Genomic DNA, 13,708 nt, shown 5'->3' with positions numbered 1-13,708 from the left:
ACATCAAATGGTAAATGTGACGTCAACAGTAGAGTCTGCAAAGCTGATGTAACAAAATCTCAGTAATTCCTTTGCCACAAACTAGTACAAGGTTTTCATAATTACATCAAGTTCAAAGGCAGTACTGGATCTTTTTATATCTTTACCTTTTTATATCATTTTGGACTAATTTCTTAAAACCTGTGATTGAATTTGGCAATGTTATTCATATCTGCAATACATCTGTTGGCCTTATACCCAGGAAAATATGTAGTACGATAATTACATTGGATGACATTTGTCCATCATAGTCAATGGAGACATTGACTTTGATATCCTATATTGTAGGTTAAGATTAACAGCATTTCGCACAGAGTTGTATATGCAGTTTGCAGAGGTAGAAGCTTGCTGAATCTCTCCTAGTCTCCTCTTTACTGGCCCGTCCTGGTTGGTGGCACACCCAGTGTTGTGGTTTTGCCTGGGCAGTTTGCAGCTTACAGCTGGGCAGGCACTCGGGCAGAGGCCTATGGAAGGAAAGATGAAAAAGTTATCCTTAGTTATAACAGTTCAAGTTCTCATACAAAATTTCTACACTCAAATTCTCTCTAATTACATTTTCATGGTGTACAGTCAAAGCCTCAAAAGAAAAAGTCAAATCCAACAAAATCAGTACCACACATGTTGTAGAATGTAGTATAACTTTGCACATAGTCTCTCATATCCTCGGATTTTCCTTTTCATGCATGTTATTTGTATCTGCAATTAGCCCTCGGGCATGTATTTACAATAAACTCTCTTTCTATGACAAGTACTTTGAACTAATACATCTATATGCAAAAATTAAGCAGCTAGCAGTTTTAACATCTACCCCCGGTATATCGAATACAGATTTTGAATTGTACCCTTTAGATGTAGTATACTGTAGTTATTTATCTGACTTTGTTTGTTTGTTTGTTACCTTGGCAGCGTTGTACTTGTCCAGCTTCTCCTGAAGACGACGGCCGTACTCAGGATCACACTGGGAGAAGTTCTTCACCTGAAACGCACAAAACAGTATAAACTTTAACAATTTGTATGTAACAAAAAAAAATGTCCACAAATTCGCTCATCGTTTGGTGGTCAAAATAGGTAATAATATATGCAGAAAGTTGTGCTTTTTGAGTGCTTGCTCCAACAGACAATCTACAAGCCAGTATGCATTTCAGCAATTTAGGCCAAAACAAAAAGTCATAGTCTTACTGGAATTCTCATTTGCATATTCTGATTTGCATATTTGGGAAAGAAGAATGTCCTTACGGCCCTCTTCTGTAGGAAGTCCTGAGCGTTCTGCATGTGAGAGGCCAGGTTGTCCACCAGGTGTTCGCGGTCATACTCACTCAGAACCTTCCTCCAGAATGTCCCCACCTGTGGTGCAACAACAGATAGATAAGAATTATTGTAACAGTGGGGTTCAAGCACTTCATTATTACCTCTTCAAAGATGTCAAACCTGAGACTCGACTGTAAGGTTTGAATCACTCACATCAGGAAGTACCCTACTCTTTTCGATATCAAGTGCAGTGGGATCAGTTAAACATGCTTGAGGTGTGGCTCTCCTTAAACACTGGACCTCCAGCCTTTTGTCCTATCAAAGAGGACCAAAGTAACCACTCATTTACACCTGAGTCAAGTGAAGAAATAGGTATTACATGTAAGCGCATTTCCCAAGGGCACAACACTAGGGCCTGTGCTAATATATGTAGTAGAGATTCAAACCTTGAAACTTCAGATTCTGAGTCAACAACCCTAACCACAAGAACACCTTTCCAGCTTCTGTGTAAACAGAGGGCACAACCAAGATAGTTACCTTGCTGACATTTTGGTATTTATCAGACACCCTCCTCAGAGCTTCTCCTTGGAGTTCTGCTTCTCACCGCTATATCTGTATAGCAGTGAGAAGCAGAACTCCAGTCAGAAGCTCTGACTCGAGGAAGGTATCTCATAGACACCGAAGTGTCAGCAAGGTAAACTATCTTGGTTGTGTAAAAGAACTACCGTATCCTAACCTGTGTGAAGTTGTCCTCGTCAGCAGTGTTGTACCTCTGCAGGTCTCCTGAAGCCTTGAAGGCCGGAGGAGCGATGGACTCATTCTGCTCAGGACCAGAGAAACTGTTCGGGTAGTAGTTGGGGGCTCCGGCTGTGACATACAAGACAACATTTTCAGAGTTAGATATCAAAATGATAACTTAGATGTTTCATGTTAGATGTATTCAGGCTAGGGGCTACATAGTAGAAAGGCTGCTACAGGTGTGATGTAGTCAGGTTAGGAGCCTGACCAGTGGAAAGGCTGCTGGAAGCGTGATGTACAATGTAGTCAGGTCAGGGCCGTAGCCTGTCTATATCACGCTTCTAGCCTGATTGCATCATGCTTCTAGCAGCCCTTCTGCTGGTCAGGCTCCTACCATGTCCTATATATATAGAATACAACACGGTGTATTCCGTATCACCCGAGGTACCAGCCCGACCGCGCGTCGGATCGCCCGACGGCCGAAGGCCGGAGGGAGATCCGATCCGCGGGAGGGCTGGGACCGAGGGTGATGCGGAATACACCGTGTTGTATTTTATTTATGTCATACCCACCCACGAAAACACGCCTTTCAATGCAAAATGAGCAAAAATTTGGTGCCCCTAATCCCAAAAAAACGCAACAACGTCAATTCCAACGTCCGAATTTTGCAGTCGAATTTTCGAAAGCGGTGCAAGCGGTTAGGGCGAAACGCCGTACGCATTAAGAACCCCCGGGCCGTACCGCTAGTTATCACACGGGCCAGAACACCCGTATCGAACGTAATCGCGGCCCAGGTAGGACATAAATCATTGTACGTCACACTTGTAGCCTGAACAGTGGAAGAGCTTCTAGAAGCGTGATGTAGTCAGGCTAGAGGCCTGAACAGTGGAAGGACTGATAGAATAAGTGTTATAGTCAGACTAGGAGCCTGACCAGTGGGAGGGCTGCTAGAAGTGTGATGTAGTCATGATCAGGCTGTCCTCACCTTGGTTGTCGTCCACACACTGCGGCCCGTCGCGCTGGTAGTTGGTGACGCGGGCGCGGTAGGGACAGTTGACCGGGATCTGCAGGTAGTTGCTGCCCAGACGGTGGCGGTGGGTGTCCGAGTACGAGAACAGCCGACCCTGGACGGAGATAGAACAACAAGGACTCATGACTTACTCACTTAGTCACTCAGGGCCACATGCTGCTGTGGGGAGCGTAGCGCCTCAGCATATGGATCTCCCTGACTGCCTCCCAAGCATTGAGGTCAAGGCCGACAGCCAGAAGATCGTTCTTCATGACAGGACTCGAAATTCATTTTTGTTTAGGTTTTTAAGTCTAATAAAATGGATTTCTAATAAACCATCAAACATCAAGCAGCCTTCAGACCAGTTTGAGCCTCTCACAAAAAGGTTCACAACCTGCACACATGCACACACATGCACACACACAGTGAAACACACACACACACACAAACATACACACACACACACACAGTAACATACACACACACACACACACACACACACAGACACACACACACACACACACACACACACACACACACAGTGACACACACACACAGTAACATACACACACACACACACACACACACACAGTGACACACACACACACACAGTGACACACACACACACACACAGTGACACACACACACACACAGTGACACACACACACACACGCACACACACACAGTGACACACACACACACACACAGTGACACACACACAAACAAACAAAGACACAAACCTGCAGCATCTTGTCAGGGCTGGCCTCTATGCCGGGGACCATGTGGATGGGGCTGAAGGCGATCTGCTCCACCTCAGCAAAGTAGTTCTTCGGGTTCCTGTTCAGAACCATCTTCCCCACAGGGATGAGGGGGAACTCTCCCTGGGGCCAGATCTACAGGTGGGGAGGGGGCAATGGTTTTGAGTTAATGCATTAGTATTACATATAGGGGTGGGGAGGGGGGCAATGGTTAACATGGTTCCAACACCCCTATGTCTCTACACCATATTCTAACTCCCCTATATTCTGAAAACTGAACCTATGTTCCAAAAATCCTAACCCTTTGTCAGAACATTGGGGTGTTAAAGCGTCGACCAGTTGGTACTTTGTTAAAGGTGTGGGGAGGGGGAGCAAAAATTAATACATTTACTTACGTCGGTGAAGGTTAGACATCCAGATAATAAGGTACGCAAAAAAAAAAAACAATTACTCAATCAACTAGATATGATTTTGGAAATGGTCAGACGTTTCAGGTAGCATCCAATACTTTTTGTCAGTGATACTGGAGAGTTGTCACTTGTCAATACAAGTTGTGTCTTCACATACAGACACTCTAAACATAAGCACACCACCCACCTTGGTCAGGTCAAACGGGTTGAATCGGAACTTTTCAGCCTCCTCGAAGGTCATGACCTGAATCTTCAGGGTCCAAGAAGGCTGTAAATAACAAATGATGCACAGTTACAACAAAGAAACAAACAAAAACAATGACTATACATTACAATAGCATTTATTAGTACTGAGCATACAATATGACAATCATGATTTATTACAAAAATGACACTGAAAAGTTTTGGCGGAGGGAAAATTTATCTCTTGCTTGGAGAATACTGGGAGGGTTTTCCAGAGTACTGATGCTTACTTTCCATGTGTGACTAGGAGATACTTTATCATATACTGTGAATATAGTATGCATTTTCTTTAAATGATGTAGGAAAATGATGTCTTAATGACTGTACACATGTCCTGTACATACATAGTTGCCCTCAGCAATGGCGTTGAAGAGGTCACGACCTGCATAGTCGGGGTCGCTGCCCGCCAGGTCATCAGCCTGCTGCCGGGTCAGGTTCTTAATGCCCTGGTCAGTCTGGAGGGGTAGAGAACATGCTTTACACTTGACATATCATCAACAAAACCAGGAACTGTTAAATAATATGATCCTTGACAAAAAATTTACTGTTTGTAATGTTTTGTCTAGTTAAAAACTAAGGAAGGTTCAATGCTATAACTTTCTTGGGATCAGGTTTTTAGAAAATAGAAAAGGACATGAAAACGTAAAGAAAAACACTACAATCTTAGGAGTGGTAAAAGAACTGGGCTGCCGAGTGGTATACCCCCATTGGAGTCATCTTCAGTTAGTTGTGCTCTCTATTGCCGACATATATGCATGCAACGAGTAGACAATATTGTTGTGGACACAAACTCAATATTGGGCAGGAATAAATAGATGAAAAAAACTCTCCCTCCTTCCAGTGGAACTTGCAGTACACAATAAAAAAAGTAGACAAACAATAGATAAAGAAAACTGTCCTACCTTCCAGTGGAACTTGCAGTAGACGGCCTGGTTGTTCTTGTTGACCATCTTGAAGGTGTGACTTCCGTAGCCATTCATGTGTCGGTACCCGTTGGGCGTGCCGCGGTCCGAGAACAGGAACGACACCTGGTGGGTCGTCTCAGGACGCAGTGTGATGAAATCCCAGAACATGTCTGGGTCCTAAATACATTACAGTACAGTTAACAACAAAATCATTCATAGTCCAAAAAAGTTTTCATACTCCTTGTAAATTTGTTGTTGCGTGATGAAGTCCCAGAACATGTGTGAGTCATGGAACATGGCAATGACAATGACAATGACGTTTATTTGCACAATCATGCCAAGTTTCAAGTTTATCAACACACATTATAGTAATTAAATCAATAAGAATGTATAGTATATCAGTGCAACTGATAACTGAATTGTCGTTATATGAAGTAACACAAAATACAGTAAAAGGGAAGCATGATTATACCTTGAGGTGGGTTGCAGGGTTCCTCTTCTGAGTGTGAATAAAACTGGGGAACTAGAAAAAAGTAACGATCATCAAAACCTGCAAACCTTGTCTTATATACATATGCATCCATATTATAATAATAAAAACACAGTTTTCAAGTAAATCTGAAATACAAGACGTAAAACTGTAGGTGCTCAGAAAAATTAACAGTGCATAAAATAAAGAATGTCAGTAAGACTCCCCAAAACATGCATTTGTACTTGAAGTCATGAGTTATACCAGTCAGTTAAGAGCAATCACAAGTGAAACAAGTACATGTACATGTAATGCAAAAAGGTTTCCTTACCAGGATGGGGTCTCGGATGAAGAAGATGGGCGTGTTGTTCCCCACCAGGTCCCAGTTCCCGTCCTCTGTGTACATCTTCACCGCGAAACCTCGAGGGTCACGGGCCGTGTCAGCTGACCCTGACTCTCCACCAACAGTTGAGAACCTGGGAAGTTACAGGTAGGTGCATGGGTTAACTTATTGTTGCAAGCATAGTCCAGGGTTAGTGATGCTGCCTCTGGAACAGGAGTCATGAGTTTGAATCCCACCTGATCATGACATACATCTAACATCGATGAGGTCATTATCAAACACACACACATTCATACATGCACACACACACACACAAACATTCATACATGCACACACACATACACTTACACACATGCACACACACACACACACACAGACACACACACACACACAAGCACACACACACTTTAATTAAATGATTGTTTTCCTGTACCTGATGCCCAGTGGAGTTCTCTTGCCCACATGTTCGAACGGCTTGGCCTTGCAGTACTGGCTGATGTCATGGGTGCACTCAAAGTACCCAAAGGCACCTGTAGGGTACAGTCTAGGTTAGTAGTGTACAGAATGTAAAACTAACCATATCTTTAGCCTGTTTTTTACACAATCTCTCGCATATCGGCGCCACCAAATCTGTCTGTGTTCTCATCAGTAAATGTATTTGGACACAGTATCAACGAATATATGAAAGGCCTGGTGAGCGTTACTAGTACTCCACTATACAGGGATGAAAGTTCACAAGTCAAGGGCACAACATCGACCATGTCAGGGGATCGAACCAGGGACCTCTTGGCTCTGGCCATTATGCCACACTAGGATGCCTTAAAACCATGCAAAGCTGCTCAAGTGGAAGGGCAGCTAAAAGCACAATGCGGTCAGGCTAGGGGCCTGGCTAGTGCAAGGGTTGCTAGAAGCCTGATGTAGTGAGACTGACCATGTCCCTTGGCGTGCACGACCCTCTCCGGGATCCTCTCCCTGTTGAAGTGTGCCATCTCGTCCATGTAGGTGAAGTCCTGCATCAGCATCGGCCCCCGTGGACCCACCGTCAGCACGGCCAGCTTGTTGTCCACCGGAGCGCCCGTTCCCGTGGTAACCGTGGAAACATTCTGTCGCCAGAAAAAAAATTAAGGAACTGAATGAATGGTTTATTTCATCAAGGGTAGAACAAGCCATACATGTACAAGGGCAGCTGTTGCGCTGAAAAATATAATCAGGGCTCGAAATATTCTTTCTGCATACCTGCTTGACAACTACGTGCCTTTGTACAATACTACAAAATACATGTATATCCAATGGCAGCAGCCTTTTTTACATGCATGATTGGGGTACAAAATGCATGCAAAAATAAAAGGCTAGCTGCTGTTTTAATGACTTTGAGCTTTCAACAGCACTGCTTTGATATTATTCTATTCTTTAGTCTTTTAACTCTGCTACATGTACATTTTCTCCAATTTACTAATGTGCACAAAGGTAACAGCCCTAAATGCCCTTAAGGCAAATGACCCTGACAGAAACACATTGAGGTCACCTTACGAAAGAGCTTTGTTGACTTTTCTACCTTACATAAATTGTTGACTTGCATTTACAACTTATATACTAGCAGGTAGACACTATACGTACTGATGTATACCGACACATTGTATGTAAACAACACACCGTACATGCCACAAGTATATTTCTAGTAGAAATACTAGTTTATCAACCTGGTTGATGGTTTTGCAAATTTACGATGTGATGATCTAGTTTGTGGGACATCCTCCAGTTTTATCTTCAAGCTCCAGAAAAGGTTTAAATCGTATTTTGACTACATTCAACTCTAATACTAGCTTCTATGGATGCAAATTCTTTTGTTTGTAATTAATGACATTTGACCAACACTGCAAGGGTACCGAAGTAACGGGTTCCTCACTGGCCGCCCAGTGCGGAACTCACGGGGAAAGTGGCGTCGACACTCGGGGCCCTGTGCGGAAGAAAGCTCCGCACTGGAATTCTAGTGCAGAAACGGCTTTGTTCCAGTGCTGAAACACCGTCAAGACTGGAATTCAAGAGCTGAATCTTGACTCGGCACTCGTTTTCCGGTGCTAACTTCCACTCAGCACTCGTTTGCCAGAGCTCGGAGGCCGTTCACCACTGGATAGCCAGCGCTCGGAGGCCGTTCACCACTAGATAGCTAGTGCTGAATTCCACTCGGCACTCGCTACCAGTGCTCGGAGGCCGTTCACCACTGGATAGCAAGTGCCGAAGTCCCTGAGTAACGGGTTCCTCACTGGATCGTTCCAGTGCTCGGTGACTCTTGGCGCTGGGAGCCGAGTTCTCAAATCATTTCGGCACTGGGCCTCTGGTGCTTACGTCGGCCGCGCGGCGTAAAGTACAGTATCGTAGGCCAAGTCTATGTCTGTAAAAATGTGAGGATCTGAGCCTTGTCCTGCCGATCACCTTGTCGCCCCGATTATAATTTGCTTCCCGGGCGGTACGATCTCGAAAATAGTAAGTGTTAGAGTTCAAAGGCGGCATCTCTATACACCTTTTAAAGACAAGGTTTGATTTGCCGATTTAGAGTTTCCAGTGCTGAAGCCGCCGACACTGGGCACCAAGTGTTGACGTAACTTCGGCACTGGAGATCTAGGATGGAAGCCGCCTCACCTCTGTATACCGAGTGCTGAGAAAGGAACCCGTTACTTCGGTACTTTTGCACCAACACTGTTCATTAACGAATTAAGTTCGACCTACAGGTCATTGCACTGCGTTAGGACTTCAGACAAAACAGGTCAGCTCGACCTTTGTACACACAAGTAGGTTGTTATGTAAAGAGAAAAGGTGGGGAGGGGGGCGTAACTCCAAAGAACGCTCTAGAAAACTAACAAATGTTGGCCTACACCCCGGAAAAAAAAGAAACAGTCTCCATTTTGTGTGTTTAATCTGTGGCAAAGGTAAAAGGCAAACCACCACTTTGACCGAACGAACAAAGTCCACATACTTCTTGCACTGCGCAACTTTTTGCTAGCTTTAATACTGGTGATCAGAGACCTTAAATTTTCCGACGTATGTAACAACAAGCTCACGCACTGACAGAGCTTCTTACCCCATTCTGAAGCTTCTTGAACTCTTCCAGCTGGTTGCCGGCCTTGTCTCTACCTGCCATGGTGCTGGGATTTCTCAAGATCTGCAGGAGAAGACGTCTTCAGAGGTTTTATAAGTCTGCCACTGACTCTTTAGCCTGTCTCGGACCACCTAAGTTCACCCGAGGTCACCAGCTCTGCAATGATTGGTCAGGATATGAATTAATTAGGGAGGCGGGGATCCATTCCCGGATGTAGCTGTTCAACAGTTTATACCAAGTGCCTAGTCTTTTTCAATTATACTAACTTTCTATGAATAGCCATAGAAATGAAAGAAGAAAATCAGATTTAAATAATCACAAAATAAACTTTTATAGAAACATACATGTGTACAACATAAGTTAATTTGCTGCACTTTTCTCTCAATTAAACAGGTACAGAAGTATTTAAACGGTAGGCGACTATCTTGATTTCTCTAGATTGCAACACAACAAGTAACGTTGTTTACTTTCATCAACGTTGCACAAACGGCGTAATATCTTAATGGACAAGTTTGTCGTGAAGAAAGGCAAGAAAAGAACCATGTCAGGGCACGCAAAGATGGGTGAAAATGAAACCAAGAATGCTGGTTTGAAAGCTCAAGAAAGAGTAGAGAGCAGCAAGGTACTAGTAAGTTACTTTCACCACATAGGGATATGCCATTATCATGTCAAAGGAGGGGGGATTTTGTGTAATGGGGAAAAGGATATCAACAATAACAACAACCAAGACAACCAAAACAAGTCAAAGAATTATGTTGAGCTACTGGGCACTGAGGGACAGGTCAAAGGTCCCAGAAAGCAGAATACGTTATCAATGTTTATCTCATTTCCTGTCCTCAAGTCATGTTATAGCCAATGGGAAAATGCATTGATAGAATTAGTGAAAGATTCACTATAATGAATATAACAAGAAATTCACAAACAAAATAAACAGAGGTACATGTATAAGATATTCAATTTCTTTTTTCTAAATGTGGTGCTTGCAGCAAAGATAAAACTTAAATATTAATTGTAACGCTTATTCAAAATCATTTTTTTTCTGGTCACAACAGGATAGCCCAAAGACTAAAGGTGCAGATTCGAGCAATGAAGAATACAGTCATGGAACAGGGAAGAAGAGAGCCAAACATGCTGTATGTGAACTAGCTGCGGCGACTGTTGCAGGGCTTCTCTTGCTTGCAGTCTTTTAAATTGTTAGGGCTAAAAGACTGCAAGCAAGACAAGCCCTGCAACAGTCGCCATGGTTATATGTGAACTTACTTTAATATACACACACATACTCCTGTTCAAGATTTTGCAAGTATTCTAGATATTTGCACTATAAATTCTTTCCCAGGATTTCAGAGTAGAAGGGAAAAGCCGGTTTCCGTGGTGTTTTATTTTTCTGTCAAAACATTTCTGTCATACAATATTATTAATAATACTTAGTCTAATACTACACTGGAAACATACGTTTGCACTGTATGAATTCTCAGATAAAGCTACCGCGAGCATTTTCAAGATTTACAGAATCACGATTTGCACCTGTTGTCCTTTCGTAGGGTTTCCAGCTGCATCAGGTGCGGGGGGACCTGTTCAGCTGTCCCGAGACCGACTCCCTGGTACACTGCATCAGCCAGGACTGTCACATGGGCAAGGGCATCGCCGTCATCTTCAAGAAAAAGTTCGGCAGAGTGGAGGAACTGAGAAGACAAGGTGACTGTGGATATTTTATGTTTCTGTTGGGCTTAGATAGAACGTCAGTGAGTTGGTTGCATCTTTCACTGTCCCGAAATCCTTGGACACCTTCTGTAGTTATTTGTCATATATATAGCAAAGATTACAATTATTAGCTGAAATTTTGTTTGAAGTAACACTGATTTTTTTTGGTTGATAGGTCAGAAGCCAGGTGGTGTTGCAGTACTGAAGACAGAGCAGAGATATGTCTACTACCTGGTAGGTTATGGAAAGGACAGAAGATTTATTTTACTTCTAAGTGTTGTTTTGGGTGGCTGATCGAGCTGTGGGTTTGTGCATCTGTTTGTCAGGGCAGAGTAGGTTGACAGCATGTGGGTGGGGAAGACTGACAGGCAGTATGAAAGGAGGTCAAAGTGACTCAGAATCAAGACCTGTATGAAAGGCCTGGTGTAGGGAGGCTACATGTGAAAACCTTTTTTTGTTTTGTTTCGTACTGCTTAACCCAATAACAATTGGATTATCAGCACTTGTGCATACATATGTTAGTTACATAAGTACACAGTTGCACATACATAAGTGACCAGTACAAATCAGCAAAGGAAAATAAAGGTAAAGTCACTGAGGCTAAGGAATACATGTATGTATAGATAACTAATTTTGTGTGTGCAAAAGTCTTGAAAAGGCAAGACCATGCATGGATGTTTTTTCAAGGTGAGTAAGGAGAAATACTGGCAGAAGCCCACCTACCGTAGCCTGGAATCCAGCCTCCAGGCGATGAGGGCCCACTGTGAGCAGCACCAGGTTTCCAGGCTTGCCATGCCCAGGATTGGCTGTGGTCTGGATAGACTACAGTGGGAAAGAGTCAGCCAAATGCTACAGGACATCTTCAGTGAGACAGATATCACTATCACAGTCTATACTATATAAACATACAGTCAAGGCTACCCAAGTAGACCACTCAGAGGACCGATCAGGCCAATACGTGGACAAGTGGTCACTGTTGACAGGACAGGCTAGAGAGCCCGGCCAAATTATGTTCTTTGCAGATGTTATATGGTGTATATCAATCGTATTCAATGCGATAGATAATACTGAAGGAGTGTATGAGAAAAGACTGTTTTTTGTGGTAAGCACATCCAGTTTATTTAGGTTTGTTTCCATTTCTTTTGTTCTTTGTTAACATTGTGAAACACAAATATTATATATAGAACTGGGTATATAAACTATATCAAACTGAGAATGTCATAAAGAGTTGTCACAAGGTGACACAATGTGCAATTTGTCTAATATGTGCAAAGTAAATTTGAATAAATCTGCTATTTTTGTTTTCAACACTTTTAATGTGTGTTGCCTATAAATGATATTAGGTCAACTTAAGAAGAGCCTCATAGATTCTGTTGCACAATCTTATGTTTACTTTGGCATTTGTTTGAGACACACACACAAACATGCGCTCGCACATACACACACACACACACATACATACGTACATGCATACACACAAGAACTATACACACAGAGAGAGAATAGGTGGCTACTTCAACATACCTACTACTCCCACTACTACTAAAACCCTTGCAAATAATTTCATTGAAAGATCTCCCCTTAAAATGAAGTACCAGGTTCTGCAGAAGATCACATCCAATGGACCCTTTATCTGCCTAGAACTAGGTCAACCACAGAGCTTATAGGTGCTCTGAGTAGGTACATCCCTCTTAGATGGCCCTTAAGTACTGAGATGTGCACCTAAACAAGCCTCTTAGCACTTGATACCATAGTGGGCCAAGGTTTACCCAAAGATTGATTTTGGACGGGGAGTTTGGCTCATGACCGAAATCTCTTATATTGACATTTGTAGGAGTCAATGTTATGTTATGTTACATAAAGTTCAGTGAACGATTGGAAAATCTTTGAACTTGCATTTTGATAATTTCTTGGAAAAAGAAGGATCTCTCTTCCTGGAATAGCATTGATGACGGTTGCTACTGTGAGATAATTGGCTGACACACTGAATTGATTAGTACATCTGACATGTCACCTCACAGCAGTTGCTCCTACGACTGTACAATGACATTATCTGCAATAATGACCAAATTTTTCATCATTACACTATCGAAGAGACACTTTGGGAAAGATATAATGTGATTTTTTCCAAAAAGCTAAAATCTAAAAGGTAGTATCATGCACCGTGTATTTAGATCATCCAATTGTACAGAACTTTTGACACGTACTTAAGCTTACAGGGCCCTCAAGCCATGATTTTTTTCCAGGAAAATTACTCACTTGACATTACCCCGAAAAATAGGACAAGGTTTGTCACACCTTTCCATGAAAACCAATTTTGGAAAGATGTTCGATTTTCATTCCATGCAGTGAATTGAGAACGTGTTTGAATTAACGGTTTGGCGGTCAGACAAAAACAAATTTACATGTGGATGGATATAGATCCGTTACGCTTAGCCGTCGAAACCCCAACAGATACAAAATATGAATATGCTGATTTGCGATGCCCGGTTAGGCCACACCAATTTAATTTCTTGGTTAACGGATTTTTCTAGAAAAATAATGGAGCGGGCGGGCGAAAAAAAAATAAAAATAAAAACAGGCCTAGGCATCCTATTATGGCCCAAAATGGTACGATAGGAGCCATGAAGTCAACACACCAGGCTGGTTCAAAATTTAAACTATGAATTTTGAACTTTTAATGATACTACTGCATTGAAAGATGGAATGACTGTAACAAGTAGTAAGAAAAGGACTGTTTTCAACTGT

General features: G+C 42.6%; 2 protein-coding genes across 2 annotated transcripts; one reads left to right on the top strand and one right to left on the bottom strand.

Annotated features, from left to right (window-relative positions):
- Positions 1-473: 473 nt before the first annotated feature.
- LOC109480249 (catalase-like) lies at positions 474-9,413 on the bottom strand. The gene is made up of 14 exons (XM_019782398.1): positions 9,242-9,413; positions 7,094-7,265; positions 6,596-6,692; positions 6,151-6,295; positions 5,823-5,873; positions 5,348-5,527; positions 4,790-4,900; positions 4,390-4,470; positions 3,775-3,927; positions 3,011-3,149; positions 2,024-2,154; positions 1,276-1,383; positions 938-1,015; positions 474-503 (listed from the first exon to the last, which is right to left on the bottom strand). Exons 1-14 carry the CDS (start codon positions 9,299-9,301, stop codon positions 474-476), a joined length of 1,536 nt encoding a protein of 511 aa, XP_019637957.1. The 5' UTR covers positions 9,302-9,413.
- A 305-nt stretch (positions 9,414-9,718) lies between these two features.
- LOC109480337 (O-acetyl-ADP-ribose deacetylase 1-like) lies at positions 9,719-12,010 on the top strand. Its single transcript, XM_019782529.1, has 5 exons — positions 9,719-9,887; positions 10,312-10,392; positions 10,801-10,954; positions 11,136-11,194; positions 11,648-12,010. Exons 1-5 carry the CDS (start codon positions 9,762-9,764, stop codon positions 11,861-11,863), a joined length of 636 nt encoding a protein of 211 aa, XP_019638088.1. The 5' UTR covers positions 9,719-9,761; the 3' UTR covers positions 11,864-12,010.
- The last annotated feature ends 1,698 nt before the right edge of the window (positions 12,011-13,708 follow it).

Source organism: Branchiostoma belcheri, unplaced genomic scaffold (assembly GCF_001625305.1).
Source record: "Branchiostoma belcheri isolate BF01 breed outbred unplaced genomic scaffold, Haploidv18h27 scaffold50, whole genome shotgun sequence".
Lineage (NCBI taxonomy): Eukaryota > Metazoa > Chordata > Leptocardii > Amphioxiformes > Branchiostomatidae > Branchiostoma > Branchiostoma belcheri.
This window is presented reverse-complemented; position numbering and strand designations above follow the sequence as displayed.